At 36.8% G+C, this 14519-nt stretch overlaps 1 protein-coding gene across 5 annotated transcripts in view; it reads right to left on the bottom strand.

Moving 5' to 3' along the window:
• The window catches only part of DGKH (diacylglycerol kinase eta), a 228624-nt gene that overhangs the window by 14327 nt on the left and 199778 nt on the right, over positions 1-14519 (bottom strand). For all 5 annotated transcript variants that reach the window (XM_063425971.1, XM_063425969.1, XM_063425972.1 and 2 more), the window contains 9 exons: positions 11482-11599; positions 10581-10691; positions 10185-10281; positions 9153-9260; positions 6916-7029; positions 6330-6464; positions 3957-4123; positions 1868-1973; positions 1616-1708 (listed from right to left, as the gene is read on the bottom strand). In XM_063425971.1, coding sequence (XP_063282041.1) covers positions 1616-1708; positions 1868-1973; positions 3957-4123; positions 6330-6464; positions 6916-7029; positions 9153-9260; positions 10185-10281; positions 10581-10691; positions 11482-11599 — 1049 coding nt within the window. The remainder of the gene's footprint in view (positions 1-1615; positions 1709-1867; positions 1974-3956; positions 4124-6329; positions 6465-6915; positions 7030-9152; positions 9261-10184; positions 10282-10580; positions 10692-11481; positions 11600-14519) is intronic.

Raw genomic sequence — 14519 nt, 5'->3', positions numbered from 1 at the left:
CAAGCAACAAAACATAAAACTAAATGGACTTTGTAATGTAAACCATACACATAGAATCACCCAGCATGTGGTAGAATCTAAGATATGCAGTACAGAGTGATTTGTTTCATAAATGCAAAAAAAACAAAAAAACTGAGAAAATAAGTTTAGACAAAGAAAATGTAAGCGTAGTGGAATATTTTTTAATAATAATTATTTTACTATGCATAAAAACAGATCATTTACTTCACAAGACTTTTAAAAAAAGTTTGTACAATCCTAGAAACAACTGTTCAACAACATATCAGGCAATGGCATTTTTACTAAACCATTGCTTTGCTTTTAGTTCTACATAATGTATGCATACAAGAATCAGTTCTGCAAATTTAATATATATGACTGCAACAGCCTATATCGGAAAGCTTGATCTACAGTTTTATAGCGATAATTGTTCTTCGGGTCTCATCATGTGTTCTATGTAGAACTGTTTTAAATGTGTTTGTGTTAAAAATAATTCTAGGAAATACATTCCAGCAACAGCTGGAGGGGCAGAGATGAGCCCCAGAGCTATAAGACATAGTATGCAGTTCCCCACACATCCGTAAACCAGGTTAAAATGACACAAGCCTTAGAGTGACAAGGATTGCTGAAGCATATTGGGTAAAAAAAAAAAAAAAAGAATATAGAAAAGAATTGTCATATATCTTCATTCTATTTATTTAAGAACATATAATGACTAAAGCCTAAAATTGTCAGAACAAGTATGAGTGAGAGAATAGCTTTACTTGCCTCTTATCTGATGCGCGCTGCTATATCAACATTTGTCCGACCTCCTTTGCTGAGACCACAAGCTTGATGATCTTAGCAAATCCAATGCTTTCGCATACATTAGGAAAACATTGGGAAGCTAGTGCGCCTGCATGGCAAAACTGAAAGCTGCGCCAATCAGATGGTCTCTATGAAAACACCTTATTAAAATAGCCAAGTTTTACATTTAAGAGGAAGTTCCTCCAGTGGCTGTCAGCGTAATAGCCACTAGAGTCATTTAAACCCTTCAGTGTAAACATTGCAGTTCCTGCAGAAAGACAGTATTTTAACTTTCAGGGTTAAACGGAGGGGGGCAAGGCACCCGTACCACTTCATTGAGATGAACTGGTCTGGTCATCTACAGTGTCCCTTTAACAATCAAAAAAATGATAAAGTAATATATACAGTACCCTAGTTAAAGTGCTAGCAAAGGTATACTTGAAGTCATATTTAAATATTTTTGGCTTATTGGCTAAAATTATAGCAGCTATATATGCATTTAGCCCACATTGTTTTTGTGGTGTCCCGAAATGCTTGGCATACTGCCTGCATGTACAGCTCTAGTTTGAGGGAGAAATACATGTGGAAGGTGCTCTTCTTAACCTTAAAAGGAAACTATAATGCCAGGAAAATAAATGCGTTTTCCTGTCACTATAGCTTCCCCCTCCAAACCCCCCATCCCTCCAAAAATAAATAAATATTATTTATGTGCTTTCTAGATGTTTCCATTCACACACTGGAAGGACCTAGATAGATCATTCATGCTACTTGGTGAACAATACTGGCATTTGGCATAAATTGATTCCAACAAAGTATTCTAAGCTCTTACCAATGGAACCCTTCCCACCAGGAGAGATTCTGTTTCATTGTGCAATGCTTTCACATTGACAGCCACTTCTATAGCAGTGCTTCGAGTTAGACTCTACACAAAAAAACAAAAAACACATCAATGACACTGGACTTTTTCCCCAGAAAGGCTGACCTAAAACCATCATTTTTCAAATGTATTTGTAGAAAAAACTGATGATAGTTACCTTGATTGAAAGTTATTTCTATAGATTGTATGCTGTGAATGACCTACCTCTGGAAAACGTGGATTAGCTTTATTTAGTGCATGTGAGCAGGCATTCACTGCATGAGCTAGCTCTTGCTCCAATAAACTGTGTATTTTTGCAGCTTCACATATTCTAAAAAACAAAAGCAAAATGTATTCAAATGAAACCAATTGAATGACGGCTAATTAGAATGTTTCCTAATCATTAGTGGAGAATGATACAACTTATAAAGAATTATAAAACAAGAATACATTTCATCTAAAAATACATTTCCATATTATGTTATTTTAATCTGGCAGTTTTAAAAATCGGCGTGATCCACAAAAAAAAAAAAAAAAAAAAAACCTTTCTCGACATTTGCAATTTTTGATCCCCATTTAAATGCCTGTTTGCAATGCTCACTTTGAGAGCTGCAAACAAAGGATCGGTAAGTCTGAAGCCACTAATTCTGACCCCAGCTGACAGAGGGAAGCTCCAGGAATCAAATGACACCTGGGGTACTCAGTTACCAGCAGAGAAGACATCCCTACTGGTAAAATACTGCATGAAATAATTATTCCATCATGTGTTCTTAAATGGAAAGTCAACTGCCCAAATAAATTCACACTTTAGTAGATATACCCCAAATAAAAACATGAATTAATTTAATTATGCACTTTTACACTAGGTGTATATCTAAACACAGCTTGCAAAAGCTGCTGTTTTCTGGTCTCCCTTTGCAAGCCATCCCCTCCTAATCCAGCACAGACTTTCAGTGGCTGTCCAATCACAGACTACTCAATGCAAGTCTTTTCACGGCAGGAGCTCTGGGTAATTGCTTGCCCTCTGAGGTTAGCTCCACTAAGCTAAACAGACCAGGAAATAACAAGATCTGTTGTCTGCTTAAAAGCAAGAGGGGTGTAACAAGGTTATACAAGTGCCAATTTCTTCTGAAAACTCCACTTTTTGTAAAATGAAAGAAGAAAAAGAAAAGAAAAGAAAAAAAAGAAAAGAGGACACAAGCCTCATACATAAATCATTTAAAAAAGCTAAAGTTATTTATGCGTACAGTGTCCCTTTAAGGCAAGGACAACCATGAGGGAATAATGCACAATTTATATAAAGAAGGAGATAACTTAAAGGACCACTATAGTGCCAGGAAAACAAACTAGTTTTCCTGGCTCTATAGGGTCTTCGGGTCCCCCCCCACCCTCAGGGTCCCCCTCCCGCCAGGCTCTAGGGGGAGGAAGGGGTTAAACACCTTCTCCAGCGCCGGGCTCCCTCGTTGCTGGGTTCTCCCTCTTCCAACTTCATCCGCCGAATGCACATGCGCGTCAAGAGCCCCGCGCGCATTCGATCAGTCCATAGGAAAGCATTTCTCAATGCTTTCCTATGGACGCTGGCGTCTTCTCACTGTGAAAATCACAGTAAGAAGTGCGGAAGCGCCTCTAGCGGTTGTCAATGAGACAGCCACTAGAGGCTGGATTAACCCTAATGTTAACATAGCAGTTTCTCTGAAACTGCTATGTTTACAGCTGCAGATTTAACCCTAGATGGACCTGGCACCCAGACCACTTAATTGAGCTTAAGTGGTCTGGGTGCCTATAGTGGTCCTTTAAGTAGAGTGTCCTTCAAACCCCTTAAGGATTAATAATCATATATTAACACAAAGAGCTGTCAAAACTAGAAAAGCAGAATGAAAAGAGATCTTTTGAAGCCAGACTGTTCAATGGCAAAAATGGTCACTGGTCCTCTATGGGTTAAACAAAGTCTGTTTATAATTTTATAAGTGGAAGAAAAGAATTGATTACACTTACATATACAAGATTAAAGAAAGAATGTAAATGGAAAAAGGCAAAACTAAAAATCCAGGAAAAAAAAAGTGTAAAACAAAAAGTAATCTGTTTTAATATATCACCCCACTATAGAGATATGTAACTGCTTTAAGACTGTTTTATTGCCAAACTTGGCAGTAAAGGCATGCGTCTGATGACTAATTTTATATAACCAGCAGCTATAAAACGTGTCAGGAAGCTTGGCAGAAGCACAGTCCCATTTTATTAGTTTTAGCAATAGTGGTGCTAATTTTGCTCTGCAGTAAGTTAGGTAAGTCTACTGGCCAGGAAAATAACACACCTTGTAATAAGTTCCTCTGCTGCTTGTGAACACAGCTGCACAAGACCGACTTCCTCCTCTGAAGCCAAGTCTATAGCTTGAGGAGAGTATAGGAGAGGACGAAGTGCAGGTTTACAAGAATCATACTTCTGTTTATCTTCCCATGACTTTAGTGTATTTTCAAATGCCTGTTCGAAAGAGGAAAAAATAACAGTGTGTTAAAGCTACTCTCCATAGCTGCCACTACAAGGTGCAGTGTATGTGATCTATAATGTTAAAACGCTACAGCTTTTAAAAAAAATAAAAAATTTAAAATTAAAAACTGCTCCCATGGACTTCTGATCTTCGTTATACTTTTCATTTTAGAACATCAACTGTAAGTGATTACAAACAATCTGTAATTTAAAAAATCTACTTGTATTAATTTCACATAAATTAAAAGTAAACAGAATCAACTTGTTTTAAAAAATAAAATAAAAAGCCATAATAGTACAATGTAAGAGTATTATTAAGACCATCATTATAATACCAAATACATTATCTACATTAGTATTCATGCTTGCTACAACACGGATACCGAAAAAAATATATATGAGCTGTGGAAAGCATTGCAGTTCTAGCACAGTGAGTGACATCTGTCATCACATTGCACATATATTGTGACAGATGCCTTCACAGTATTATCTTCTACTGTACTGTGAAAGATATCACTATATATTCAGTGTGATGCAGAATGACTAAAGACAGTTTTCACTCTGAAACAACTCTAATTTGAATAAAAATATACTGGCTGTTTTCAGAGTCTGAGGAATTCCACTGAAATGGTTTTATAAAAAGCACAAATGGATGGTTTACTTTGCCCATTTATTTTGTTGGAGCTATAACAAACCTCTGTAGGAAGGAGTTTAGCAAGAATTATTTACATTACTATAGCTGTCAATAGCCAGGAAGATAGAAACCAATTACACAAATAATAAACTTACCACAATGTCATTCTAACACACACATTATTCATCTTGCAAACATCTAACTAACAAATATTCGGGGGAGCAAAGCTATTTAACTGTAAAGTTATTCCTTTTGGGTGTTCGAGGGATGCTTGATGCATATAACACATGGACATTCATTATATACACATTACATCTGCAGGTTTTAGCATGCTCGTTTACTCAGTAGTAAGCAGGCCCGGACTGGTCATTGGGTAAACCGGGCAAATGTCTGGTGGGCCGCTATGGCCATGGGCCCAGAGCGGCTGGGGAGATCACAGGATCTCCCTGGCCAGTCCATGCACAGCCGACACTGTCCGAGCCCTGGCCCTGCTGTGTGCCTTCATAGGCCGGTGGGGAGATCAAAGATCTCCCTCACCGGCCCACTGGGGTGGGGTGGGAGAGAAGGACCCGGGGGAGCTCTAGCAAGCAACTCTGCCTGGTTCCTCTAGCAAGGTCAAATCGTTGCCACAGTTACCATGGCAATGCTCCGATCTCGCGACAGTCAACTCACCTATATGACGACCAGGGATTCACCTCAACTACGACCACCAGGGATTAAAGGGATTCACCTCTATATCCCTTCTCCCAGGCAAAGGTAAGAAGGAAGGGGGGAATCTAAAGTATAGATTTTTTTTTTAAACAAACATATATTCATTTCATCTCCCCCCCCCCCCACTGCACAACAAACACACACATACACACTAACTACACCCTTCACACAGACACTCACATACACACCGCACCTTTCATACACACTGCACCCTTCACACAGACACACACATACACACCGCACCTTTCATACACACTGCACCCTTCACACAGACACACACATACACACAGCATTTTTCATACACACTGCACCCTTCACACAGACACAGCACCTTTCATACACACTGCACCATTCATGCAGACACACACACTGCACCTTACACACACACACAGTGCACTCCACACACACACAAATTGCAACCTTCAAGAGCATTGAACCAACATGCTCACTTTGAGAGGGGGCATGCTTGTATTGGTGATGACAAAACACACCCTCTCTGGCCCCACCCCCTTCTCAGAGATCACAGACTTTGAGGTGCTGCAAAAAGGAGAACTGACATGTCAGACAAGAGTAATACTCTTGTGTGAAAACAGCAAAGTAACACTTCACCTGTTAGCAGATCAACACCATGCAGAGCAAATTATTATTTATTTTTTTTCATTCAGACAATTGTTAAGGAAGGCATTGTGCATTAACAGAATGTGCTCATAGTGACTTCACCGTATTAAATATATCCACCAAGGGCATCTAATAGTAAACAAATTCAAGGACAGTTACATGTCTAAGATTTATTTAACAAAACAATGACAACATTTTCCCTCTACTACTACATTATTGATGGATCCTGATTCTCACCCGATCCCTAGTTAACATCTGTGCTCTGTTCTTGTGCACGATTTTAATAACCCCCGGAGGCTGGATCCAAGCCTCTCCATCTACTTGGACAGGAACACCCTCCTCTCCAAGAATAGTGATCTTCACTGACCGACACTGCAAAGCACAGCACAAACAGGTTAGGCAAAGGATAAAACAAGGATGGTTAATCTTCGTACCACAGATGATTGTCAATACATTTCCGATTGCGTTAAAGAAACTGGCATGCAAAAATTAGCTACCACTGAACACACTTTACCTTCGGTTATGCTACGTAAGTTTATATAGTTTTGTGCACATTTCAGACATGCATCTTCTTCTCTAATATAATTTATTTTAATGGTTTATCTTTCATTAGTTATGTGTTTACGTATCTGCTTTCTTAGTTTGTTATGCAACGTTTGTAACAATGTTTAAAGTCTATTGTGTATGTGTGAATTTTTCTCAGCTTCTTGACAGTGTTATGTATATAGGAAAAAATTACTAGAAATAACACAATACATGACAAATATGTATATGTATGTGCTGTATAGGTAATTGCATATTGTATTAATGCTGGAATATCTACCTGTGCTATCCGGTGATGCTGCAGCTTGAGGACTCTTGAAACCGCCATCTGCATGCTACCAAAAACAGCTACCACCTCCAAGATTTTATCATCAAAAGACGGGGCACCAAATATCTAAGATGGTTAAAAAGTATGAATGCAGGATGCAATAAATTCGAAAGTGAAATACATCTCCACACAAAAAGTAGCAAGTTTGTATAAAAATAAAAAATCAGGATCAGGCAAAGAGTTTGCTTACTTAAAATAGTACAACAGCACAAGAGTAAATTAAAACATTTAGTCCAAAACTAGCTGAATTTTCCATTCTCATTTTAAGAATATTGTCCTTAATTTTGCAATTCCTTCTTAAATTCAATACACTCTACAGTAATTTTAACTGCAATTTCCTAAATTCCATTTGCAAACACAACAAAGCAATCCACAGACATTAGCACAACTATTTACTATATAAATTGCTAGTACCAATGCTACAGTAAATCAGGATTGCTATATTGCATTCAAAAGAACGAACTCTAGAGGGTGCTGTTGGCAAGTAAATTATCAATTCATTTCAGAAACCGTAACTGGAGCTAAAGTAGTGTTTTGCTTAATGTCAATGTGCTTACATAGCTTGTGAGGGTACCAGCTACTATTACTAACCAACACGCTTGGTTCTCATTGAAACATTAAGAGCTGACTGAATCTGTTAAAAGTTCTGAGCCCCCTCACTGCCCTGTCCCACCGCTTAAATTATAAAAATTGATCAACGTTGATTTCTCTGGCCTTTATTCAAATAATCATGTATACGTTTGGATGTCCTATTTACAAAAACGTTTTCTCCACAGGTGACTTATCATTCCATTATAAATATCAACAAATGAGTAAGAGTCCCATATATGTAAAGGCCCATACCCATCATAAATTGTGATATCAAAATTATTACAATATGTCGTAAACTACATAATAAAACATTTTGACTTTTTTTGTTCTTTCACAGCAAATGTTTGTAACCTCTAAAAGTGCAGCCCAGACAATATTGGATGACTTGTAACAGACTGATTAGGCTCCAACATAGGTAGGTATGATTTTATCATTTGGAAGGATGGGCTGGTTTATTTGAGAGAACAAATTTTAGAAGTGTGAAAAGTATAACTGTTAGTTTTATAAGCAGCTTTCAACGTATCTATAACAGTAGTACTCCTCTTGCCGCTGGTGATAAGTGGCTATTTTTGCCCCTTCTGCTCACTCAACTAATTGAATTATTAGCAATGCCAATCAAACTATGCCTTAATATTAAATGTATTTCTACTTCAGCAAGCAAAGTTACATTTGTTCATTCATAACATTACTTTATCCAACAAACATCATGCGCTCAATAAAGAATGGCATATCGAATGTGGCACATATTTCACTTTCTGGTTACACAATTATTGCATCATACAGCCTAGCTAGGTGGATTTGTAGTAAGGGCTTCTTTTCTCCCTTAATATTTCATGAGGCTCTTCGTTCTCATTTATATGCCTCTATTCCTTGGTCTCAGTGGAAGGTGCATGGCCATAGAAAATTATTATCTATGAAGGGAACAAGTTTTGCCGTCCTGCTCAATAATTCACAGTTTCCTGAAGACAGCTTTGCGAATGTTTAAGAAGTGGAGGGTAAGAGGCCTTGTCATTATTCATTCTCTTTGACCAGGTTCCTGTAAGGCAGTCTTCCATGTTTTGGAAATAAAATTGCATGCAGCTCATCAAAAAGTCTGGGGTCTCTAAAAATGGCCCAGCTGACAGCGGGGGATCCCAGGTGTCTATTGCTGTCCCTATTGAAAGAGCTTCCCGACGATCTCACTTTGAGCTTTTAATAACTGGGTTTACTAGTTAGAGCAGGTATTTAATGTGCTCCCACCACATTGTAACAATAGGGATTTTTATTTTTTTTAGCAACAGATCAAATATAGTTCTATTGGGTATTAAATAATAGATACACAAATTAATGCAAATATGATCTAGAAATTGTACTGCAATATTATTGCCAACAAAAGCAAAACCATTTGTATGACACCACCAATCTATAATGTCACAAGAAAAATGAACACATATCTCAGAAAAAGGAACTGAGCGCTTAACAATTTTAAAATATGAAGCCATGCCAAAGACCGAACTGTATGGTAGTGTATGGAGAATTTGTTGTTTATAGAAACACTATTTACAGTAAACATTTGCAGTAAGTCATTCGTTAACTACAATCCAATTTGGAGAACTTACATCATCCTCTTTAGTTCCACCCCAGAAATTGATGCCACCAGCATAGCTGCGAATATTTAACACTGCAATACCCTGGAGGCTTGGAAGAGGAATATACTGCCCATCACACTGCAAAATAAAGAAATACAACTCAATAAGGAATAATAAAGCAGGTCTTCAAGGAAGTGCCAGTATAATAACATGATGTGAGAAGTGACAGGCATCCGTTCACTTTTATTTGGCATGCAGCAACAGCTTCTCAGTGCGCAGTATTGGAAAACTGAAGCAGCGACTTTAGATCATTGATTGACACACAGCTTCAAAGCAAGTTAACATTCACCTGGCCATTCTGAAAGTGTACTGGTATGACATTTTTGTTCAAAGAAATGCAACCATGAAGCAATGAAAATCTAAATTGTGAACACTTTCAATAACACAGTGATTCATAATTGGTTTCAGTAGGCAAAATAGCATTAATTCATATATCGTACTTTTGCAGGCTCTACAATTTAAGGAAACCAATGTATACTGAATTACGTTCAATATGCTCTTTTATGGAAAGGTACATTTTAATTAAAAGGTACGTAATGCACAGACCTCATATGCAGGCATCTTTGCATGTGTTAAAATTACTTTTTCAAAAAGATTGAATGTGTTCGTGCGAAAATATGTACGATCACACAAAATAAGGATGGAACATCTGCAGCTGCAGACTCGAATGCAAGTAAGATTTTACTATATTTAGGAAGGCAAGGGGGACCAGAGGGGCCTGATGGTAGTTTTAACACTATAGGATCAGGAATACAAGTTTGTGTTCCTGACCGTATAGTGTTCCTTTAAGGATAAAGAGATAAATAAACACTGACTCTTTGGCAAATCATGAAACATTATTAAAACAGCTCTGCAGGTAGACAGAACTCTTCAATGGGGTATGCATAAACTCATTCTAAACAGAAAGAAGTAACCTTTTGCTTTACTAGTAGAATTATGTTCCACAATGTGTTATATGATCCCACCCCCAATCTGATCTATCCATGCTGTCAGAAAGTTTACCTCCAGTTGAACTTTTTGTTCTAAGTTTTTATAAGTTCTCTGCAGGAGCTCTTTGGTACCAAGCACTCCATACCACATCATGTTTTTAGTTCGGCTTCTGTAATAAAAGGAAAAACGTTAAATGACTATTCTGTAACTAATACAAGATGTAAAAACCTAATAGATGTCAATATTTTGTAACAAAACTGTAATCATATAACATATAATAATAATACCAAAGTATTTAACCAGGAAAGGTACATTCAGATTACTCTGGTTTTCAACAAAAAAGCCCAACATCCAGGGGTTGTTACCATTACCCAATTTAATGGTACTCTAATAGCACACTACACACAGTGACATCATATACTGAAATATTAAAACACAAAATGTGTTGTTTTGCAAAAATCTGATTACCTGCATTTTTCAGGATGCTCTTCTCGTTTATTGTTAAATTCTAAGGCAATTTTTGCATCTAAACCAATTCCAAAGTAATTATTCATCACACACTTTTCTGAGTAGCCTTCTCTGCAAAAACAAATATTATACAAATATGTCTTATTAGTAACATTGACTTTTGCAGATCATATCTGACTTGACGGTGCTTTGTTTCTAACTGCAACAATTGGGGTTTATCTGCTTAGCCAATAATTGTAACATATTGAAGTGGGACTTGCAAAGTTTAAGAAAAAAATAGCTGAATTGAAAGAAACAACTTGCCTGTTATTCTATCCTAGTTATTTTGGCTTACTATTTGCAATTCACAAGACACTTCCCAACAAATTCCTGGTTCAGTGAATAACCTGTATAACACGGCATTAATTTTCCTAATATAAAAACTAGATGATCCGGCTCACTGCATTTATTGTAGGATTACAGAAGATTATTTGTTCTCCAGCATGGAAGGATTCTTTACAATCCTTCAGAAGTTCAGATGTATCACTAGACTATTCGTTTATAAAATATGAATTTATTTTCAATATAAATTAATGACATTTGATGGAAAGGAATTATTTTAGTACTTTTACACTTGACTTTTTATATATTCAGAGAGCTACCACATTTAAAGAATGCCATCCCCCCTCCCCACCCTCCAACTAGTTTCAGTTTAAGTGAGGGACATCTTTCAACTTTTTATTCTTTAATGCAATGTGTGGTGAAAGTCATAAACCAACGATAACTACTATTTTGGTTATGGTCCTTATGGAGTGCCCTCACTAGATAATGTTGCAGATATTTAAGATAGACCAGCAGTTGCATTTATTGCCTTAACTTTCATTTAGACTTATAGCTTGAATACAATTAGAAATATTCTTACAAAGAATCAGGATCTGGATCAATAAAAGGAGTAGCAGCAAATGTGTCAATGTTTGCTAGCAACATTTTGTTGATGATGGAACTCCCGGCGATGGAAGCTGCCAGCCCTGCCCTTAAACCTGTTGGACAAAACAAAGGAGAAAAACGGTTACATGAAAGCAACTGAAAAATGGTGTAAACACAATCCCATTTTTGTGGTAGTGTGCTGGTGAAGCGCTATACAATATTAAATTATAACAATAGTGTTTTTTCTATTTACAATAGGTGAATAAACTTTAACATGTGAATATATATATAAACAGTACCTTTTAGGTATATACAAAAGTGTTGTAAGTTGGTAATCAGTACCTTAAGAAAAACAGAATATACCAAACATAGTGTAAACTGTGACAAAAATGAAAATAGATTTAAATTAAGAGGGAAAATTCCCACTCACACTTTAGAGAGCTAATAATGTATAGCTCAATTTGATCGCCTGTGGGGTCCGTAGAGGCGACCCTATCCCTTCTTTTTGCTGGATATTGTTGTCTTAAAATTCTGAAATGTTAAAACATATATATGGTGCAATACCGTATGGTTCCAAATATATGTGAAAAAAAGAACAGGTTTGTACTCACAGACACAGAGCCATCCACATCGGCTCTGATCACGGGTATATGTGGTTCAGGACCACACACCTTCTTTAAGAGCAGGAACAATGCCACCAGTGTTTATAGAAATATAAGTATATTTATTACATAAAATTATTAATAACAATAAAAAACTATATATAGCAATATAAAAACACTGTGTAGGCATAAAAAAGTCCAAATGAATAAAGACCGGTATTCTCCAAGTTCCAGGACGCGTTTCGCTTTAACAGCTTCTTCAACTGGATAAAAAAGTCTCTATTTCTTCTTTGGGACCTGTTCCTGCTTTTATATGTCTTTAAGAGTCCATTCCTTAATTAAGAGTCCGTGATTTCGCGGGCTATCTCCATGGGAACGGTGACGCCCTGCGATTCACGTCTCGTTTTCATGTATTTCCGGGTTTCCGCGTCACTTCCGGTCACGTGTTTCTCGGCCGTTACGTCATGCGTTCCACCTTGCGGTTCACTCGGCCGATACCCGGAAGTGAGTGGTATCATTCCACAATGATGGGAGATAGATATATGGATAAGAAAAACACATACATTCATAATGGCAGAAGTTTAAATGAGGGGAAATATTGATTATTTCTTCAATCTTATTATTAACAGCGTAATAAATATGTTAGTTTCCTGTCTTTCTAATGAATGGAGTCATAGAAATATGGCAAAGGGACCGATAGTTTTAAATAGCGAAATTCGCAAAAGTTCCCTTGTAGCAATAGGGGAGATGAATAATACACATAAATAGATAACCGGGACCATAAAGTGCATAAATATTTTCTTAGTGAATTCTCGCTATAGGCAGCCAAATGGGGCATTAATACAAGAGATCCAATGAGTTATAGTTATATACATAACCAGGACCTTAAAGTGCATAAATATAATTATAAGGGATCCTAGCTATAAGCAGCAGAAAAAAGCATATATACAAATATCTAATGGGTAAAATTAACAATATCAAAACTAAAAAGGCATATAAAAACCCAATAAAATTCTTCATAAGAACCAGAACCTCCTAATATTGAAATAAAACATATATTTATCTTAAAAAATGGCACATCTCAAAGTCCGTGTTAAGACCATATGGGATGAGCGTGTTTAATTTAAAAATCCATTCCATCTCGTTCTTACTCATTTTTGTATCAAAATTTCCTCCCCTCCAATCTTTTTCTAGTTTTTTAATGGTATGCCCTTGTGGTTTACAATATATAGGTAAAACCACAAGGGCACTGCATATAAGAATTGAAGAACATGGAAGGAATATATCTAAAGGGTTGAGAACCATAGTGTCTCGGCACATTACAAAATCCACCACAATTGCGAAACAGCCGATACCCAATTTTTTGCAATTAAAAAACTAGAAAAAGATTGGAGGGGAGGAAATTTTGATACAAAAATGAGTAAGAACGAGATGGAATGGATTTTTAAATTAAACACGCTCATCCCATATGGTCTTAACACGGACTTTGAGATGTGCCATTTTTTAAGATAAATATATGTTTTATTTCAATATTAGGAGGTTCTGGTTCTTATGAAGAATTTTATTGGGTTTTTATATGCCTTTTTAGTTTTGATATTGTTAATTTTACCCATTAGATATTTGTATATATGCTTTTTTCTGCTGCTTATAGCTAGGATCCCTTATAATTATATTTATGCACTTTAAGGTCCTGGTTATGTATATAACTATAACTCATTGGATCTCTTGTATTAATGCCCCATTTGGCTGCCTATAGCGAGAATTCACTAAGAAAATATTTATGCACTTTATGGTCCCGGTTATCTATTTATGTGTATTATTCATCTCCCCTATTGCTACAAGGGAACTTTTGCGAATTTCGCTATTTAAAACTATCGGTCCCTTTGCCATATTTCTATGACTCCATTCATTAGAAAGACAGGAAACTAACATATTTATTACGCTGTTAATAATAAGATTGAAGAAATAATCAATATTTCCCCTCATTTAAACTTCTGCCATTATGAATGTATGTGTTTTTCTTATCCATATATCTATCTCCCATCATTGTGGAATGATACCACTCACTTCCGGGTATCGGCCGAGTGAACCGCAAGGTGGAACGCATGACGTAACGGCCGAGAAACACGTGACCGGAAGTGACGCGGAAACCCGGAAATACATGAAAACGAGACGTGAATCGCAGGGCGTCACCGTTCCCATGGAGATAGCCCGCGAAATCACGGACTCTTAATTAAGGAATGGACTCTTAAAGACATATAAAAGCAGGAACAGGTCCCAAAGAAGAAATAGAGACTTTTTTATCCAGTTGAAGAAGCTGTTAAAGCGAAACGCGTCCTGGAACTTGGAGAATACCGGTCTTTATTCATTTGGACTTTTTTATGCCTACACAGTGTTTTTATATTGCTATATATAGTTTTTTATTGTTATT

This window comes from Pelobates fuscus, chromosome 1 (assembly GCF_036172605.1).
Source record: "Pelobates fuscus isolate aPelFus1 chromosome 1, aPelFus1.pri, whole genome shotgun sequence".
In the NCBI taxonomy this organism is placed as follows: Eukaryota; Metazoa; Chordata; class Amphibia; order Anura; family Pelobatidae; genus Pelobates; species Pelobates fuscus.
Note: the sequence above shows the minus strand (reverse complement) of the source record. Positions and strands in the feature narration are given on the sequence as shown.